The sequence below is a fragment of the Salmo trutta genome, chromosome 5, assembly GCF_901001165.1.
Source record: "Salmo trutta chromosome 5, fSalTru1.1, whole genome shotgun sequence".
Lineage (NCBI taxonomy): Eukaryota > Metazoa > Chordata > Actinopteri > Salmoniformes > Salmonidae > Salmo > Salmo trutta.
In genome coordinates, this window is record NC_042961.1 from 67,570,756 (window position 1) to 67,586,784 (window position 16,029).

At 37.6% G+C, this 16,029-nt stretch overlaps 1 protein-coding gene across 1 annotated transcript; it reads right to left on the reverse strand.

Annotated features, from left to right (window-relative positions):
• Positions 1-6,676: 6,676 nt before the first annotated feature.
• Positions 6,677-15,434, reverse strand: LOC115194904 (endonuclease domain-containing 1 protein-like). Its single transcript, XM_029754822.1, has 3 exons — positions 15,425-15,434; positions 10,788-11,041; positions 6,677-8,158 (listed from the first exon to the last, which is right to left on the reverse strand). The coding sequence occupies exons 1-3, from the start codon at positions 15,432-15,434 to the stop codon at positions 7,334-7,336; spliced, it is 1,089 nt and encodes a 362-aa protein (XP_029610682.1). The 3' UTR covers positions 6,677-7,333.
• Between the last annotated feature and the right edge of the window lie 595 nt (positions 15,435-16,029).

A 16,029-nucleotide genomic window follows, 5' to 3' on the forward strand; every position in this document is an offset into this window, starting at 1 on the left:
GAAGGGCTTGGTGTGTTTGGTACTGATTAAATACCTCCGTGTCTGGGAAGGGCTTGGTGTGTTTGGTTCTGATTAAATACCTCCGTGTCTGGGAAGGGCTTGGTGTGTTTGGTTCTGATTAAATACCTCCGTGTCTGGGAAGGGCTTGGTGTGTTTGGTTCTGATTAAATACCTCCGTGTCTGGGAAGGGCTTGGTGTGTTTGGTTCTGATTAAATACCTCCGTGTCTGGGAAGGGCTTGGTGTGTTTGGTTCTGATTAAATACCTCCGTGTCTGGGAAGGGCTTGGTGTGTTTGGTTCTGATTAAATACCTCCGTGTCTGGGAAGGGCTTGGTGTGTTTGGTTCTGATTAAATACCTCTGTGTCTGGGAAGGGCTTGGTGTGTTTGGTTCTGATTAAATACCTCCGTGTCTGGGAAGGGCTTGGTGTGTTTGGTTCTGATTAAATACCTCCGTGTCTGGGAAGGTCTTGGTGTGTTTGGTTCTGATTAAATTCCTCCGTGTCTGGGAAGGGCTTGGTGTGTTTGGTTCTGATTAAATACCTCCGTGTCTGGGAAGGGCTTGGTGTGTTTGGTTCTGATTAAATACCTCCGTGTCTGGGAAGGGCTTGGTGTGTTTGGTTCTGATTAAATACCTCCGTGTCTGGGAAGGGCTTGGTGTGTTTGGTTCTGATTAAATACCTCCGTGTCTGGGAAGGGCTTGGTGTGTTTGGTTCTGATTAAATACCTCCGTGTCTGGGAAGGGCTTGGTGTGTTTGGTTCTGATTAAATACCTCCGTGTCTGGGAAGGGCTTGGTGTGTTTGGTTCTGATTAAATACCTCCGTGTCTGGGAAGGGCTTGGTGTGTTTGGTTCTGATTAAATACCTCTGTGTCTGGGAAGGGCTTGGTGTGTTTGGTTCTGATTAAATACCTCCGTGTCTGGGAAGGGCTTGGTGTGTTTGGTTCTGATTAAATACCTCCGTGTCTGGGAAGGGCTTGGTGTGTTTGGTTCTGATTAAATACCTCCGTGTCTGGGAAGGGCTTGGTGTGTTTGGTTCTGATTAAATACCTCCGTGTCTGGGAAGGGCTTGGTGTGTTTGGTTCTGATTAAATACCTCCGTTTTTGGGAAGGGCTTGGTGTGTTTGATTAAAACCAGGGCTCCAATTGACTGAGGGTATCACATATCCTTTGTTAAAGAAAAGGGCAACAATTATATCTATTGTTTGCTTTATATTTGTGAATACATAAAACGTATCCAGATTATATCCAGCGTAATATAACAATGCTTCACTCTGTGATGTCTTATGGTAGAAACAACCTCTAAAATGCCGAGAAAGACGGGACTCCGATGCAGATGGAGATAAATTGATTCCTCTCTATGACAATCTGAAGCTGAGCTGCAGCCTATAATATTCTTTAGAGGTACAAAAAAATGGACTTTGCTATTCTGTCCCTATTAATTGAGCTTTTCTCTTTCTGAAAAGAGAAGATGTTTGTTTAAACCCAGGCAGCTTTTAAGGAAGCACTTCTGTTGTTGGGTTTTACAACGGACGAGAAGCCAGCAGTTGAAGCTTACAGTTTTCTGTGACAGTAGAGCCTCTGTCTGGGTGGAAAGGTCACTTTTGAAAGTGCCATGCTTAGATTCATCAGGATGTCTAAGATGTCATTATTTTTCTCTCGTCTAGGATGGCAGAACATCCGGGACATTGGTGATTTTATCAATGTAATCAGATATACCAGGCTGTGTTATTGACATTGAACTGATTATATAGCCTACTAACCAGATGTGTTAAATGGTGTTTAATTTGTAGCAGAGGAATATTAATTGGACTGCTGTTATGTTTTGTTCCTCCGACTTTTAGCTGAGAAAAAATGGACCCAAACACATTGGGGGGCAGAACGTCCAGGTCCGGTCCTGGAAGTGTTTAACACGTTTTATATACACACTTTATTAGAATACTTATGAAATACACATTGTTATATTTGGTAACACATGTTTATTTCCCCTCGACTCCAACCCCATTCGATGTAATGTCTACATAAGGGTCCAAACGACAAAACACTCACACAGCTCTGAGGAAGGCCTTGAGGCCGATACGGACAGCTGAATAAAGAGCAGTGATACTAGCAAGAGCAGTGGGCTGGTTTCTCCTTTTTTTTAATTAGTTTAACAACGTATAAAATACAACATTATTCAGAATATCAGATAACAGGACTTATTATCCAGCTGTGTATTGTTAGGTAGCTCTGGTCCAGGGTGTTATATCCATCAAGACGGTTCAGCACCATCAAGATGCACGTCACACCCTGGACCAGAGCTAATCATTAGGACGTAGTGCAACAACATATTCCAGTTAGATACGTCCCTAATGGCCCCCTATTCCCTTTATAGTGCACTACATTAGGGTACCATTTGGGAAGGAAATAAGTTCGTAATTACAACAAAGAACCACTGGGGGGCGACAGACAACAGTAGACAACTCTGTACAATAGAACATAAATACATAAATTACATTATAATGTCAATCACTGCAGAAAGTTTGTGTGTGTGTGTGTGTGTGTGTGTGTGTGTGTCAGTATGACTCCAGTTACAATGAAAATCACTTTGTTCAACAGACCTGGAGATATTTATTGGTTTTTGATGGATCAGCAAAGTGATTGGTGATTGATTGGTAACATGGTGAGTACAGGGTTCTCCATGTTTTCTCCCAGGTCAGTAATGTATTGCTTTGTCCCAAATGGAACACTATTCCCTATGTAGTGCACTACTTTAGACCAGTGCCAATTTGAGAAGGCCTAGGCTATAGGCTGCTATAGGCTATATCAGATATGCTTCTTAGAGTAGGTCTAGGCTATAGGCTATATCAGATAGGTTTCTTCTTTCTTTTTGTGTTTATATCTCGAGACATGAGCAGAATCTTTTTTATTACGACAAAAATCACTGGGTAGTATAGACCTATAGGCTACTGCTGATACAGGGTAGTATAGACCTATAGGCTACTGCTGATACAGGGTAGTATAGACCTATAGGCTACTGCTGATACAGGGTAGTATAGACCTATAGTCTACTGCTGATACAGGGTAGTATAGACCTATAGACTACTGCTGATACAGGGTAGTATAGACCTATAGTCTACTGCTGATACAGGGTAGTATAGACCTATAGACTACTGCTGATACAGGGTAATATAGACCTATAGGCTACTGCTGATACAGGGTAGTATAGACCTATAGTCTACTGCTGATACAGGGTAGAATAGACCTATAGACTACTGCTGATACAGGGTAGTATAGACTTATAGACTACTGCTGATACAGGGTAGTATAGACCTATAGACTACTGCTGGTACAGGGTAGTATAGACTACTGCTGATACTGGGTAGTATAGACCTATAGACTACTGCTGATACAGGGTAGTATAGACCTATAGACTACTGCTGATACAGGGTAGTATAGACCTATAGGCTACTGCTGATACAGGGTAGTATAGACCTATAGACTACTGCTGATACAGGGTAGTATTGACCTATAGTCTACTGCTGATACAGGGTAGTATAGACCTATAGACTACTGCTGATACAGGGTAGTATAGACCTATAGACTACTGCTGATACAGGGTAGTATAGACCTATAGACTACTGCTGATACAGGGTAGTATAGACCTATAGACTACTGCTGGTACAGGGTAGTATAGACTACTGCTGATACTGGGTAGTATAGACCTATAGACTACTGCTGATACAGGGTAGTATAGACCTATAGACTACTGCTGGTACAGGGTAGTATAGACTACTGCTGATACAGGGTAATATAGACCTATAGACTACTGCTGACACTGACAAACAAGCATTTCTCTCCACCTGCAATAACATCTGTTAAATATGTGTATGTGACCAATATAATTAGATTTGAACAGATCAATAAATCCACCTTGTCTGCAACCACATCATCTATGAAAAGGGAAGACAGAAATTCTGCAAGGTGAAGTCCATCTAACCTGGATGAGGAAATAATTGTCCAAAAACCAAGTTTCAAGTGTCTCTGACTGACCCAATGATAAAGAGGGAATATGCTCACAGCTCAATCACCAGGGATATGGATGTGTCACGTCCTGACCAGTAAAGGGGCTGTTAGTTATTGTAGTTTGGTCAGGGCGTGGCAGGGGGTGTTTGTTTAGTATGGTTTGGGGTTGTTTGGGTTATGTTCTATGTTAGTGTATTTCTATGTTATTTCTAGTTGGTCTATGTCTATGTGGTGTTTATTGGGTTGACCTTCAATTGGAGGCAGCTGCTTCTCGTTGCCTCTGATTGAAGGTCCTATAGGGGTGTTTGTTCTATGGGGGTTTGTGGGTAGTTATTTCCTGTTTTGTGTTCGTGCACCTGACAGGACTGTTGTAGTCGTTTGTTGTTTTGTATACGTGTTTATTTTTGTTTTCCTTCTTGAATAAAATGAGAAGATGAGTTCCCGCTGCGTTTTGGTCCCTACGACAACCGTGACAGGATGATGCTGTCCACTGGGGACAATAAAATAGCCTGCTATTCACTCAAATTGAGAATGTTAATAACTAAATGACTGATTAGTATTTTCATTGTCTTCACTTTACACCAACAGCCATTTGCTTTCCAAACTATGTTTTCCCGTGATTGTATTGTGAAATATTGTGACATGTCTGGGCCTGTTTTAGCTGCTTTTTACTGACAGTCGCTACCAAAAAGTATAATTTTTTTTGTATTTTCAGCACACACTGCCCAACCTGAGGACCTTCTAACTGTAGGCTGTGATTTAAAATGATCCACGTCTTATGTTTCATAAATAAGCGAAAGATCATCTGTGGCAGAATGATGCTTGCTGGTGTGTTAACCTATTTTGAATGATTTTATTGATTTATGTACAGACAGGATGTTGTCAATTTAATAAAATTTACTTTGAATTAAATTGGTTGGTAGACTGGAGAGACTACTGAGCTGAGTCAGGACAGACTGCTTCATTAAATAGGTTTTCAGAGACTCCTCCTTCAGGTTTCAAAACACATGCTGCACATGTCAAACACGTAGGAGTACTAGTCCACTAGTCAACACAGCATTGGGCACGGCCCAAGTTTATTTATTGTTAACCAGCAAATACTTTATTACAAAGGTGATTTTTACAACAAAGCATGTGACAGTGGAAGCTTGAAAACTGAAACCAGGCAGACAATGCAGGGCTGCGTTCAGTACATTAAAACTAAATAGAACGTTCAGTACATTAAAACTAAATAGAACGTTCAGTACATTAAAAGTAAATAGAACGTTCAGTACATTAAAACTAAATAGAATGTTCAGTACATTAAAACAAAATAGAACGTTCAGTACATTAAAACTAAATAGAACGTTCAGTACATTAAAACTAAATAGAACGTTCAGTACATTAAAACTAAATAGAACGTTCAGTACATAACAACTAAATAGAACGTTCAGTACATTAAAACTAAATAGAACGTTCAGTACATTAAAACTAAATAGAACGTTCAGTACATTAAAACTAAATAGAACGTTCAGTACATAACAACTAAATAGAACGTTCAGTACATAACAACTAAATAGAACGTTCAGTACATTAAAACTAAATAGAACGTTCAGTACATAACAACTAAATAGAACGTTCAGTACATTAAAACTAAATAGAACGTTCAGTACATTAAAACTAAATAGAACGTTCAGTACATTAAAACTAAATAGAACGTTCAGTACATTAAAACTAAATAGAACGTTCAGTACATTAAAACTAAATAGAACGTTCAGTACATTAAAACTAAATAGAACGTTCAGTACATAACAACTAAATAGAACGTTCAGTACATTAAAACTAAATAGAACGTTCAGTATATTAAAACTAAATAGAACGTTCAGTACATTAAAACTAAATAGAACGTTCAGAACATTAAAACTAAATAGAACGTTCAGTACATTAAAACTAAATAGAACGTTCAGTACATTAAAACTAAATAGAACGTTCAGTACATTAAAACTAAATAGAACGTTCAGTACATTAAAACTAAATAGAACGTTCAGTACATTAAAACTAAATAGAACGTTCAGTACATTAAAACTAAATAGAACGTTCAGTACATTAAAACTAAATAGAACGTTCAGTACATTGAAACGTAGTGGAGCGTTCAGTACATTAAAACTAAATAGAACGTTCAGTACATTAAAACGTAGTGGAGCGTTCAGTTGAATAGAAATGGTGCTGTACTGAACAACCAGCTGAAGAAACGGGGAGCGGTTGGGTTGTGGGTTCAAAATACACCGTTGCCCTTAAAACACGTCACTTAACGCTTCAATCCACACCCGGCAGACCCACTGAACGGAACAAATTTATCTCAGCCTGTTCAAGAAAGTACAAGAACATGTTTTTCAGCACAAATCATTCCGCAACGTAGCAAACGTTCCAGCAAACTGAACGTACCCCTGGTGAACTGTGTGTAGGACACAAGGGCTGCGTTTACACAGACAGACCAATTCTGATATTTTACACTAATTGTTATTTTGAACAATCAGATCAGCTCTTAAAAAGAGCAGATGTGAAACGATCTGATGTGATTGGTCAAAAGATATCAGAATTGGGTGCCTGTGTAAAAACAGCCTAATTTCACTGAGTGAAACAGAGAAAGAGAGAAAAGATTGAAGGAAATACAGAGGGATGGGAAGCCAAACTTCTAACTTGCTTTGACATTTATGGTTTTTAACCTAATCATTCTTGAAATCTGATCATTACTTTCCATAGATTAGGGACCTGCTTTGTGTACTGTACAAAACTCATATTGTCTAACAATGATCACATTTTCAATCCCTGTTCAAACTCACTTGAACAAGGAAATACACATTTTAATATTCCCCTTTTTTCCAAATCCAAAGACAACAAAGAGCCCCATTGTTGAGCTGCTATCCACCAAAAACTAAATGAAATAGATTTGTCTGCACTTCAGTGGAAGACATAAAGTCAGAGTTGATCCTCACTACCAGGGTAGCAGGTTAATGTCCACTACCTGCTGCTGACTAAAGGTCTATTCTCTTTTCACAACACATTCTAATGTTATTTCATTCTTTTTAATAAGAAGGATGAAATATACATTCAAAAATAACATTGTAATCACATGCAAAGTGAGTCCAGGCTAAGCAGTAATTATTTTAGATTTGTTTCAAAATACATTTGTCGGAAGTTGATCCTGAGATTAACATGATGTATGTTATTGAATTATCATGTATGATGTTGATCACAGCTTGAATTTCAGATCAGGTCAAATCTAATTTCAACACCCAAAACCAAATCAGCTACTCGGTTATATTCTTTAAGAATCAATGGCTACATATCATTCATTTAAAAGTCAAAAAAAAGGAGACAAATACAACAGGTAGGTAATAACCTTTGACCCCAACAGAGGAACAGACACAGTCATCATCATAGACACAATGATCATGTACATCCCCATCCCTGAGGGGAAGCTCTCTCAGAATATCAACTTTTCGGCGCTTTGTTAAGATCCCCTGGACATCACTCATCCGTTTCAAGTTGTTTTGGTCAGTTTTATCTTTTTTGTCTTTATCCTTAAGAAGCTCTTCCGGAATATCATCTTTTGGACACTGATCTGGGAACACCTTGACAACACCATCCCCATGGTAATGGTCGTTCAACTTCTCATACAGCTTTGCCAAGGTGATGGTGTCCAATTCTTTTTCATTCAGTTCCTCTTTGTTGTCCCCCCAGTATGCTCCGGCTATCCAGTTGTCCTTCTTACTGGTTTCACAGCAGAAGGCTGTCCACAGGAGATCTGGGATGTTCACTAAGTTCAGTTTGTTGTTACTGGGAACTGCTCCAGTCACCACATTGGCTTCTATCTTGTTGTTGTTCTTCTTACAGTTATTCCAAAGAGCTTCTCTGACTTTGAGCTCTGCTACACACCATCTACCCCCGTTGAAACTGCTTTCCTGGGGAACGATGTTTGTCAGGGTGAAAGTGGACCTCTTGGCAGCATCATCAGGTGCGTACGAACATGGGAACAGGTGACCTCTGTCCATACTCATGTTGTTATATTTGTAGTCTGCGTCCACAGCCTGGTGGTCGACTGTTATATCTGTATTATTATTAAGCTCCTTCATCTCGTGTTGGGTTTTCATCTCTTCTATTTTTATATCTTCAAGCTGCAGAAACATCAGTCAGACATTAAAACTCTTTAACTAGTTTAGACATTACAACTCTTTAACTAGTTTAAACATTACAACTCTTTAACTAGTTTAAACATTACAACTCTAACTAGTTTAGACATTACAACTCTTTAACTAGTTTAGACATTACAACTCTAACTAGTTTAGACATTACAACTCTTTAACTAGTTTAGACGTTACAACTCTTTAACTAGTTTAGACATTACAACTCTTTAACTAGTTTAGACATTACAACTCTAACTAGTTTAGACATTACAACTCTTTAACTAGTTTAGACATTACAACTCTTTAACTAGTTTAGACATTACAACTCTTTAACTAGTTTAGACATTACAACTCTAACAAGTTTAGACAATACAACTCTCTAACTAGTTTAGACATTACAACTCTTTAACTAGTTTAGACATTACAACTCTTTAACTAGTTTAGACATTACAACTCTTTAACTAGTTTAGACATTACAACTCTAACTAGTTTAGACAATACAACTCTTTAACTAGTTTAGACATTACAACTCTAACTAGTTTAGACATTACAACTCTTTAACTAGTTTAGACATTACAACTCTTTAACTAGTTTAGACATTACAACTCTTTAACTAGTTTATACATTACAACTCTTTAACTAGTTTAGACATTACAACTCTAACTAGTTTAGACATTACAACTCTAACTAGTTTAGACATTACAACTCTAACTAGTTTAGACATTACAACTCTTTAACTAGTTTAGACATTACAACTCTTTAACTAGTTTAGACGTTACAACTCTTTAACTAGTTTAGACATTACAACTCTTTAACTAGTTTAGACATTACAACTCTAACTAGTTTAGACATTACAACTCTTTAACTAGTTTAGACATTACAACTCTTTAACTAGTTTAGACATTACAACTCTTTAACTAGTTTAGACATTACAACTCTTTAACTAGTTTAGACATTACAACTCTTTAACTAGTTTAGACATTACAACTCTAACTAGTTTAGACATTACAACTCTAACTAGTTTAGACATTACAACTCTTTAACTAGTTTAGACATTACAACTCTTTAACTAGTTTAGACATTACAACTCTTAACTAGTTTAGACATTACAACTCTAACTAGTTTAGACATTACAACTCATTAACTAGTTTAGACATTACAACTCTTTAACTAGTTTAGACATTACAACTCTTTAACTAGTTTAGACATTACAACTCTTTAACTAGTTTAGACATTACAACTCTAACTAGTTTAGACATTACAACTCTTTAACTAGTTTAGACATTACAACTCTTTAACTAGTTTAGACATTACAACTCTTTAACTAGTTTAGACATTACAACTCTTTAACTAGTTTAGACATTACAACTCTAACTAGTTTAGACATTACAACTCTTTAACTAGTTTAGACATTACAACTCTTTAACTAGTTTAGACATTACAACTCTTTAACTAGTTTAGACATTACAACTCTCTAACTAGTTTAGACATTACAACTCTAACTAGTTTAGACATTACAACTCTTTAACTAGTTTAGACATTACAACTCTAACTAGTTTAGACATTACAACTCTTTAACTAGTTTAGACATTACAACTCTTTAACTAGTTTAGACATTACAACTCTTTAACTAGTTTAGACATTACAACTCTTTAACTAGTTTAGACATTACAACTCTTTAACTAGTTTAGACATTACAACTCTAACTAGTTTAGACATTACAACTCTTTAACTAGTTTAGACGTTACAACTCTTTAACTAGTTTAGACATTACAACTCTTTAACTAGTTTAGACATTACAACTCTTTAACTAGTTTAGACATTACAACTCTTTAACTAGTTTAGACATTACAACTCTAACTAGTTTAGACAATACAACTCTCTAACTAGTTTAGACATTACAACTCTTTAACTAGTTTAGACATTACAACTCTTTTACTAGTTTAGACATTACAACTCTTTAACTAGTTTAGACATTACAACTCTAACTAGTTTAGACAATACAACTCTTTAACTAGTTTAGACATTACAACTCTAACTAGTTTAGACATTACAACTCTAACTAGTTTAGACATTACAACTCTTTAACTAGTTTAGACATTACAACTCTTTAACTAGTTTAGACATTACAACTCTTTAACTAGTTTAGACATTACAACTCTTTAACTAGTTTAGACATTACAACTCTAACTAGTTTAGACATTACAACTATAACTAGTTTAGACATTACAACTCTAACTAGTTTAGACATTACAACTCTAACTAGTTCAGACATTAACTCGTCATAATAGTAACAATTTAACAATCCAGACTTAAGCTGAAAGTGGTTGCAACACATTATTGTCTCAAAGATACTGTATGTCTATAGCAGTAAACAAATACACATGTTGAATGAATAGAGATTAGAAGTACCTGGGGCTCTATCATCCAGGACTGACTTGATAACATAACTGTCTGCGATTTATACCAGTAAACAAATACACATGTTATGTTATATGACAAAACATTAGTCCTACCTGTGGTTCGATCATCCAGGACTGACTTGGTAACATAACTGTCTGTGATATATACAAGTAAACAAATACACATGTTATGTTATATGACAAAACATTACTCCTACCTGGGACTCTATCATCCAGGACTGACGTGGTCTACCTGTTGTATAACCAGTGAAGGTGTAGGCTGAGAACACAGGGATCCTCTTGGTCGTGTCGTAGAGAGTTGCAAACATGTAGGTGTTGTTGAACAACTGGCAGATCGGCTTGTAGCGGGTCTGGTTCTGGACTGTCCCATTAACCAAAATACCTGGGAGATTTGGAGTTGTCCCCTTCATGAAGAACTTCTTGCACTGTGGAACATCACTGAAGTTCTCCACTACATGAGAGAGAGCAGGAGGAAGGAGAGAGAGAAGGAGGAGAGTAGAGAGATGATTCAATACCCCCATCATCACCTGAAGACTGTACACCACAGAGACAAAGATGAAGTTACAGAGACCAGTTGGTAGACTGGAGACTGCTGAGCTGAGTCAGGACAGACTGATTTAAATAGTTATTACAGAGACCAGTTGGTAGACTGGAGACTGTTAAGCTGAGTCAGGACAGACTGATTTAAATAGTTATTACAGAGACTCCTCCTTCAGATGTCAAGACAGATCGGGTTGATTTGCATAAACTCCTCTGTATGTTTCCATGGAAACTGCTGTAACTAATAACATGTGACTCACCTCCTATAGTTTCTAACACGTATGGACCCAGAACTGAATCACACAATATTATAGTTCTGGGTTAATGAGATCACGTATGGACCCAGAAACATTATATTTGTTCAACATGCGTGAGGGGAGGAGTTCCCCTTTCTGTCCAATGAGGTCATTTCTGGACAATATTTCAGCAAGTAAAATGATGGTTCTACTTTAGAATGTGGAACACAGCCAATAGGGAGGTTTGATTGTTACACATTCTAAATAGTTCCACCTGTTCCACATACAGAGGAGTTTATCCAACCCTCCTTGTCCAGTCTGACCAATAATTATACCAGACAGGACTCATCTTCATACAGAGGAGTTTATCCAACCCTCCTTGTCCAGTCTGACCACTAATTATACCAGACAGGACTCATCTTCATACAGAGGAGTTTATCCAACCCTCCTTGTCCAGTCTGACCACTAATTATACCAGACAGGACTCATCTTCATACAGAGGAGTTTATCCAACCCTCCTTGTCCAGTCTGACCACTAATTATACCAGACAGGATTCATCTTCATACAGAGGAGTTTATCCAACCCTCCTTGTCCAGTCTGACCACTAATTATACCAGACAGGACTCATCTTCTCCCAGATATCATCACAGAATATATAATAATCTAGTTAGAAAGGCGGCCACTGGGTGAACATTGAGGCATTGATAGATCATGAGAGAAGAAAATATTAAATTACCATTTCTAAGCTGCTCATTTATTATAAAAACTCACCCCAGCACATTCTGAGGCAGGCCTTAGAGACAGGAAGGACATCACCCTCTTCTGGTCTTCACCCCACCAGGGAAAGGACAGTGATGAACTGTGGGCTCTGTAGGCAGCTCCTGGTTGGGTACTGTGGTAGTATAAATACACATATCAGAGGGTACTGTGGTAGTATAAATACACATAGAGGGTACTGTGGTAGTATAAATACACATAGAGGGTACTGTGGTAGTATAAATACACATATCAGAGGGTACTGTGGTAGTATAAATACACATATCAGAGGGTACTGTGGTAGTATAAATACACATATCAAAAGGTACTGTGGTAGTATAAATACACATATCAGAGGGTACTGTGGTAGTATAAATACACATATCAGAGGGTTGGGTACTGTGGTAGTATAAATACACATATCAGAGGGTACTGTGGTAATATAAATACACGTATCAGAGGGTACTGTGGTAGTATAAATACACATATCAGAGGGTACTGTGGTAGTATAAATACACATATCAGGGAGGAGGGTACTGTGATAGTATAAATTCACATATCAGAGGGTACTGTGGTAGTATAAATACACATATCAAAAGGTACTGTGGTAATATAAATACACATATCAGAGGGTTAGGTACTGTGGTAGTATACATACACATATCAGAGGGTACTGTGGCAGTATAAATACACATATCAGAGGGTAATGTGGTAGTATAAATACACATATCAGAGGGTACTGTGGTAGTATAAATACACATATCAGAGGGTACTGTGGTAGTATAAATACACATATCAGAGGGTACTGTGGTAGTATAAATACACATATAAGAGGGTACTGTGGTAGTATAAATACACATATCAGAGGGTACTGTGGTAGTATAAATACACATATCAGAGGGTACTGTGGTAGTATAAATACACATATCAGAGGGTTGGGTACTGTGGTAGTATAAATACACATATCAGAGGGTACTGTGGTAGTATAAATACACATATCAGAGGGTACTGTGGTAGTATAAATACACATATCAGAGGGTTGGGTACTGTGGTAGTATAAATACACATATCAGAGGCTACTGTGATAGTATATATACACATAGAGGGTTGGGTACTGTGGTAGTATAAATACACAGATCAGAGGGTACTGTGGTAGTATAAATACACATATCAGAGGGTTGGGTACTGTGGTAGAAAAATACACACAGACGGTACTGTGGTTGTATAAATACATATAAGAGGGTTTTGTGGTTGTATAAATACACATATCAGAGGGTACTGTGTTAGTATAAATACACATCAGAGGGTTGGGAACTGTGGTAGAAAAATACACATATCACAGGGTTGGGTACTGTGGTAGTATAAACACAGATATCAAAGGGTACTGTGGTAGTATAAATACACATATCAGAGGGTACTGTGGTAGTATAAACACAGATATCAAAGGGTACTGTGGTAGTATAAATACACAGAGGGTTGGGTACTGTGGTAGTATAAATACACATATCCGAGGGTTGGGTACTGTGGGAGTATAAACACATATCAAAGGGTACTGTGGTAGTAAAAATACACAGAGGGTACTGTGGTAGTATAAATACACATATCAGAGGGTACTGTGGTAGTATAAATACACATATCAGAGGGTAATGTGGTAGTATAAATACACATATCAGAGGGTACTTTGGTAGTATAAATACACATATCAGAGGGTACTGTGGTAGTATAAATACACATTTCTGTAGTATAATAATGAATATCAGTAAACATTCTAACCAACAGGTAAAGGTTAATCTGGAGAATGTGGCTATTGGCTGAGCAGGCAACTGGTGGGAGAAGGAAGGGCGGGTGGAATGTTTTTGAACCAAAATACCTTATAAATGTTTTGTTTGTGATATTGAAATTCTAACACTGATGTTATAAACACTTATTTAGTAAAAGTCAAGGAGGGGGTCAGGGGGAATGACTTCCACAATGACGGAGTTAGGGCCTAATTTAAATTCCTCAAACATGTCTGTGATCGTTGAAGAATACAGCTGTCTCATAACCATGTCTCCCCCCCCTCTCACTCTCCCCCATTCTCCCCCCCCCCTTCTCTATATTGGAAACCAGAAGATAGCAATAATGGATGTTTCATTTATTGGTGTTGTATATGTTGGTGTATTGTGGTCTGACCACTGCTGAGTTTATTTCAGAAACTGAAGTAGTTCACAGTAAGAGTTGACACAAGGCTGTGTATGTAGCATTAGAAAATGTGGTTCCTAACAACACTGTGGTCAGAGCAGCACTGGACTGATTAACACCTCAGACTCAGCAGCTGTAGATTCTTCAGTTGAGGAGGCCTTTTCTCAGTCAGAGTAGAGGAGACTGGGGAACAAACTAACACTTTTAAACTTTAGTTTATTATGAAAATATTATTAAAGTTAGATTCATCATATTTTTATACAAATAACATATCTCAGCTACCATAAACACACTAAGTATGTTCCTAGGACCTACCAGTCATTTACAATTCAACCAAGTGGAGGATATTAAATGTTATAATTGACCCAGTAGGTGAATGTTCCACAGGTCAATAATTTAACAAAAAGACAGGAGGATAGAATATTTACTTTAGGGCCTCAAAACCCTTTTTCTTCTTCAATAAAACTAAAAGTCATCAATGGATTTAAACAAAACCTCTTAGCAGTGTTGCTACTGAATGTTGGCTTGTATGATGTATAATATACTATGAATACATTTCTTATTTCATGAAACTACAGGAATCCTTTGTTTCAGGGAAACATTATATTTGTTCAACATGCGTGTGGGGAGGAGTTCCCCTTTCTGTCCAATGAGGTCATTTCTGGACAATATTTCAGCAAGTAAAATGATGGTTCTACTTTAGAATGTGGAACACAGCCAATAGGGAGGTTTGATTGTTACACATTCTAAATAGTTCCACCTGTTCCACATACAGAGGAGTTTATCCAACCCTCCTTGTCCAGTCTGACCACTAATTATACCAGACAGGACTCATCTTCATACAGAGGAGTTTATCCAACCCTCCTTGTCCAGTCTGACCACTAATTATACCAGACAGGACTCATCTTCATACAGAGGAGTTTATCCAACCCTCCTTGTCCAGTCTGACCACTAATTATACCAGACAGGACTCATCTTCTCCCAGATATCATCACAGAATATATAATAATTTAGTTAGAAAGGATGACACTGGGTGAACATTGAGGCATTGATAGATCATGAGAGAAGAAAATATTAAATTACCATTTCTAAGCTGCTCATTTATTATATAAAAACTCACCCCAGCACATTCTGAGGCAGGCCTTAGAGACAGGAAGGACATCACCCTTTTCTGGTCTTCACCCCACCAGGGAAAGGACGGTGATGAACTGTGAGCTCTGTAGGCAGCTCCTGGTTGGGTACTGTGGTAGTATAAATACACATATCAGAGGGTACTGTGGTAGTATAAATACACATAGAGGGTACTGTGGTAGTATAAATACACATATCAGAGGGTACTGTGGTAGTATAAAAACACATAGAGGGTACTGTGGTAGTATAAATACACATATCAGAGGGTACTGTGGTAGTATAAATACACAGAGGGTACTGTGGTAGTATAAATACACATATCAGAGGGTACTGTGGTAGTGAAAATACACATATCAGAGGGTTGGGTACTGTGGTAGTATAAATACACATATCAGAGGGTTGGGTACTGTGGTAGTATGAATACACACAGAGGGTTGGGTGCTGTGGTAGTATAAATACACAGAGGGTACTGTGGTAGTATAAATACACATATCAGAGGGTACTGTGGTAATATAAATACACATATCAGAGCGTTGGGTACTGTGGTAGTATAAATACACATATCAGAGGGTTGGGTACTGTGGTAGTATAAAT

Excerpts from the sequence above, each read along its gene's own strand:
- LOC115194904 (XM_029754822.1), bottom strand. Across the intron at positions 8,159-10,787 it reads CCTGGATGATAGAGTCCCAG|CTTGAAGATATAAAAATAGA; the intron begins GTAGGAGTAATG and ends ATGTTTCTGCAG.